Source organism: Morus notabilis, unplaced genomic scaffold, assembly GCF_000414095.1.
Source record: "Morus notabilis unplaced genomic scaffold, ASM41409v2 Scaffold680, whole genome shotgun sequence".
In the NCBI taxonomy this organism is placed as follows: Eukaryota; Viridiplantae; Streptophyta; class Magnoliopsida; order Rosales; family Moraceae; genus Morus; species Morus notabilis.
In genome coordinates this window covers 1872-7541 of record NW_010367564.1, presented here as the reverse complement: position 1 = coordinate 7541, position 5670 = coordinate 1872, and the positions used below count along the sequence as shown (strand labels likewise).

At 36.1% G+C, this 5670-nt stretch overlaps 1 protein-coding gene across 1 annotated transcript; it reads left to right on the top strand.

The window, feature by feature from the left end:
* Positions 1–727: 727 nt before the first annotated feature.
* On the top strand, positions 728–2667 carry LOC21391843 (aldehyde oxidase GLOX1). Its single transcript, XM_010112800.2, has one exon. The coding sequence runs from the start codon at positions 1033–1035 to the stop codon at positions 2665–2667; it is 1635 nt and encodes a 544-aa protein (XP_010111102.1). The 5' UTR covers positions 728–1032.
* The last annotated feature ends 3003 nt before the right edge of the window (positions 2668–5670 follow it).

Genomic DNA, 5670 nt, shown 5'->3' with positions numbered 1-5670 from the left:
TTTAGTTGATAATTTTAATGGGCCCTCTTTATTTTAAAACCAAACACTTATTTTGAACCTTCAAATAAAACTCAAATTGAATTATTGTTGAACCAAACAGGGCTTCTTATAATTAAACTAAAAAATAGCTAGGGCAAAGCGAACTTTGGAATGAAATTTTTTTTCTACGGACCACGTACAAAATTACTTTAATGATGCATGGTATTTGAGACTTTTCAGTTTGTTTCCTTTTGTCTTTCGGGTAAGTACGTGGGATTTCGGGTTTCATTAATTCACCTTCGTGAATGAGCTGAAAGGAACACAAGAACAACCTTCTGTACTCAACGGTAACCAATTATCATGTCACACACAAAAAGGCCGTACATACTAGTTTCCTAGCTATACGCAGTGAATAGTAATGTAAAGTCCAAGTGAAAAAGTAATTCATGTTACGTTTCTTAGTGAATAACCAACAATAGTACTACTTTGGCTGCAAAACGGGTACCGGTACTTTCACGTCGCTCTACATATACTCTGAAAATAAAAGAAGTAACCAATTAATAATGCAATGCAACTAGAAGAATTTTATTCTTTTACTTTCACCTAACCATGCAGAAAATTATACCTTCGTTCGGGTCAGAGAACCAATTTTGAAAAAGAAAACAGAATACTAATTATTATCATTATCACTAACCAAAACGCTCAACATCTATAAAAGAATAAAAAAATTATGAAGCAAAAAAAAAAAAAAAATCATATTCAAAAGGTATGGAAGCAGCCTTTTGTCCTCCTCAACAAATTATTTGCATTGCCTAATTCCTCGAATTGTCATTTGACTTGGTCGGAAATCCCTACAATCGCACGTCTTTAAATGCTTGGACGAAGTAGGCAACATCTCTTCCTCACACACAAACATACATTTTAAGAACTACAAACAAAAACGATTAGGAGCGCTAGCCATTATCATCAAACACTTAGAAAAAGAAGTACAAGTTCTAAACACGACCAAATAAACTAGCTAATCTCTAACTAGATATAGTTAATTAGCTAGCAATGAGTAAGCTACTCATTACTCTTGCAATCCTTTCCCTCCTCTTTTCTCTCCTGCCATCTCCCACCGCTGCAGCGGGCGGGAGGTGGCAGCTCCTGCAAAAGAGCATCGGCATCACCGCCATGCACATGCAGCTGCTCAACAACGACCGCGTCGTCATCTTCGACCGCACAGACTTCGGCCGCTCCCAACTGTCACTGCCGGACGGAAAATGCCGCAATGACCGGTTTGACACTGCGCTGAAGGTCGACTGCACCGCCCACTCCGCCGAGTACGACGTCACGTCAAACACCTTCCGGGCCCTCACCGTCCAGACCGACGTCTGGTGCTCCTCGGGAGCAGTCATAGCGGACGGAACCCTCATCCAGACCGGCGGCTACAACGACGGAGAACGCCGCGTCAGGGTCTTCAAGCCTTGCGACGGCCGGACCTGCGATTGGCAGGAGATAGACCTCGGATTATCAGCAAAAAGATGGTACGCCACCAATCATATTCTGCCGGATGGCAGGCAGATCATCATCGGCGGGAGGAGACAGTTCAACTACGAGTATTATCCCAAAGACACCGATAAGAACGTCCACAATTTGCCGTTCTTATCGGAGACAAACGACAAAAGAATAGAGAACAACCTTTACCCTTTTGTGTTTCTAAACACCGATGGAAACCTCTTCGTTTTCGCCAACAACAGAGCCATATTGTGGAACTACGCGAGCAACCAGGTGGTGAAGACGTACCCACAAATACCCGGCGGCGATCCGAGGTCTTATCCGAGCACCGGATCGGCCGTGCTTCTGCCATTGAAGAACATCCAAGCAAGGAACGTTAAGGCCGAGGTTTTGGTGTGTGGTGGGGCTCCGAAAGGGGCTTACGTCCAAGCAGCAAGGAAAAAGTTCGTAGAGGCGTTAAAAACATGTGCTCGGATCAAAATAACTGACCCGAATCCCAATTGGGTAGTGGAAAACATGCCTAGAGCTAGAGTCATGGGTGACATGGCGTTGCTACCAAACGGCCACGTTTTGATAATTAACGGAGCCGGGTCAGGAACTGCCGGGTGGGAAAACGCCATTGACCCGGTTTTGAACCCGGTACTTTATCGGCCTGATAACAAAGCTGGGTCACGGTTTGAGGTCGAAAACCCGACCAAAACGCCTCGGATGTACCATTCTGCGGCAATGCTTCTACGCGATGGGAGAATTCTTGTGGGTGGTAGTAATCCTCATGCGGGTTACAACTTCACAGGAGTGACTTTCCCGACGACATTGAGCTTAGAGGCATTTAGTCCTAATTATTTAGGGGAAGAGTTTTCAAATGTGCGTCCAAGAATATTATTGCCCACGTCACATACTAAGGTCAAGTACGCACAAAAGCTATTTGTTCGGTTTAGGATTGGAGGAAATGTGGCACAAAATTTGGTGTCAGTGACATTGGTATCACCGTCGTTTACCACTCACTCTTTCTCTATGAATCAAAGGCTTTTGGTACTTCCGAGCGGTCAAATACGAAGTTTAGGAAAAAAGACGTACGATGTTGAGGTTGCTATGCCTCGTTCCGCTATCCTTGCTCCGGCGGGATATTATTTGTTGTTTGTGAATCATCAAGAAATTCCAAGCGAGGGTGTGTGGGTCCAACTCAATTAAGAGTAACATATAATATAATATAATATAATATAATATAATATAATATAATATAATATAACATAATATAACATAACATAATATAATATAATATAATATATAGATTGTACACTTTCTTTGTTATTTGGGTTTGTAATTATATATACTTCCTTCGTGATTGTTTGAACATCATAAACGACCGAAAGTTGTATTTAGACATGTTCTGTATGTTTGCTGAATAATCGAATAAAATCAAGAAGATTCTCTAATTATTTGCATATGTATCTTTCAGAGGGTATAGTTTAAGGAGAATGGTTCCATATGCATAGTGCTCCAGTCGTTAAGGGGGAAAAAAAATCAGACTGATGAATAAATTACACTTACGGGGGAAAGGAAAGAAAAAAGTAACTCCATGATAATTATCCAATTACAAATATTTTTAGTCATTTTAGTAAACTTCTAATGATAAAGCGTGTAGAAGCTATATCCATATGTCTAAATATACAATTAATCTATAGATTTATCTAGCTCGTTTTTTCTTTATTAAGTGATGTATTGTTATATATTTCTGCTGCGCTATATTAGCTTCATTCAACAAAAAGGAAATAGGAAAACTTCACATCGGACTTTGATTTATACATAATGAAAGAACCCAAATTTACGCAAAACATGATATTATAATTATGACGTTTTTTTGGTAGGCCAGTCCTACTAATAGTATAAGTATCTAACTATTAGATCATATTAAAATTACACCAAATTAAAAAAATATAAAAAACAGACAATTATTATACATATGTGACTATTGAAAATAAATAAATATATACAATTTATTTTTTCTAATGCTACTACCCCAAGAGTTCCCAATTATCTCAAAATGAAACTCTCAAAATTTAACCAACTATTGAAGAAGTGACGTGATGATATGATTTATCATTCTATTTTATTTTTTATTTTATTTTTCCTGTCATAGGTAGTATTTGACGTATCACTTATGAGGTTAGTACAAAGTAGCTGGAAACGTTTTTAATTGCCAATAATATAGTTGGGATTAATATAATAACTTTATATACATAAAATAGTTAAAAGGCCTACTCAAAAAAAAAAAAAAAAAAAGATCAAAAGATTTTTTTTTTTTGGTGTCACTATAAGAAAGCTTCTCTTTCTTTTTGACACATAGCATTATTTTTCCCGTTTCTTATTTTTTAAAACATTTTCATGATTTTTACCTTTTTTTCTTTTTTCTTGTTTTTTTTATAAAATTTTTACTAATCTAAACTCTTAAGAAATAAAATGTTAAAAAATAAATTTTTGAAAGAAAACTAGATCTTTATATTAAAAAAATGTAACATGTTGAATACACGTGCGTAGTATGTGCTTATAGTGTGCGTAGATCTTAATTTTTACTCTTTATTTTTAATCAATATCATTTTAACTAATATAATTATTTTATTAAAAAAATATTATAAGAGTAAAAATTTAAACTAATACGCTCTTAATAAGTATATTGGTACTAAGCATTGCCCGTCAACCAAAACAACCTCGGTTGAAATTATAGACGGAGTATCGGGGGTTTTTTTTTTTCCCCCTTTGTTCTAATTATGCCCAGCTAGTAATGAAAACCTGAATTTATATATCTTCTTCTAAAAGAAAATTATATATGCAGTCCAAATATTGGACCGGAAAGAATTATGCACCACTACTTTTTTATTTCTTGAAAAGTGGAAATAAAAAAAAGTATAAATGGGTTACAATATTATAATCGCATCATAAGCGACGTGAGAAAAAGACTAAATTCTATTGTTTATAAGTAAATTCCACACATGACTAATTAAAGGGAGAAAAAATGACTAGTGCATCTGAACAAGAAAAAACCTATTGATGTTTAAGCTTCACCGACTAAGGAGGATGATAAAGACAGAAAAGACCCAATCAAAAGGTAATTAATTAGATGCAAATGAAGATTAACGGTAACAACACGAAGAATTAAACATGTTTAATTATGCTAATTGTAATTTATTAGTATGTTTAATTTGATTTTCTTAATTAATTATGGTTATTAAATATTTCCTCATCTTTAAATTTTAAATATTTACAAAAAACTTTAGTTATTTTCAGTATTTACAATTCCACCTCGAAAGTATGTCAAAATACATACTTCCTATCTTTATATTTCTTTTTCTCTCTCTCTCATTTTTTCTCTCTTTTCTCTCATTCACTCTCTCTCCCTCTCAGCTCTCTCTTTCTCTCATCTCTCTCTCTCTCTCTCTCTCTCTCAAATTCTCTCGGATCTCTCCCTCAGCTCTCTCTATCTCTCTTTCGCGTCCCAAAGATCAAGGTAAATCCTTTAAAAACTCACTCTTGAATCTTTGATTTTCTTTGGTGAAACTTGATTTTAGTTTGGTTGGTGAAACGTGAGTTAAACTTGATTTTGAGATGGGTTTTAGTTGAAATCATGATGAAATTTGAGGATTTTTGATTCTTTGAACTTAGATTGATGATTGGAACCTGGTTTTGTTTATTTTCCCTAAAATATCTCAAAATCAGACCCGAAAATGCAGGTTTTGGTCTTTTTCCTTGTGATTCAGCTATTTATGTTGCCCTACAACCATCCAACCGGTCGATCGGCGCGGTCGACCGGTCACCACTGCACCGGCCAACCGGTGGAGTTACACTCCTCTGTCACCGGTTGACTGGTGCACACTAATTCTGACCCAAAACAATTCTAAAACCTGTTTTGACCCGAATTTCAATGGAGAACCAAATCAACTTCATTTGGGAACTCAAAGTTTGTGGATTACATTAATCCTTGTTTCATTCCATTTCTCTTGTTTGAGTTCCAATTCTCAAAGAATCACAATTTGAATTAAGAAATTATTTATGAACTTTGATTTTGAGTCAAGGCATACTAGTATGATACAATTGTACATAATTAAGCTAGATTGTTTAAAGGTGAGGTTTAAACTCTAAACCGTTGTTTTGATGACAAAGCTAGCGGCACGATCAAACGTGGCGCTTCAAGAATAG

Coding starts and splice junctions, on each gene's coding strand:
- LOC21391843 (XM_010112800.2), top strand. CDS start 1,033: ATGAGTAAGCTACTCATTACTCTTGCAATCCTTTCCCTCCTCTTTTCT.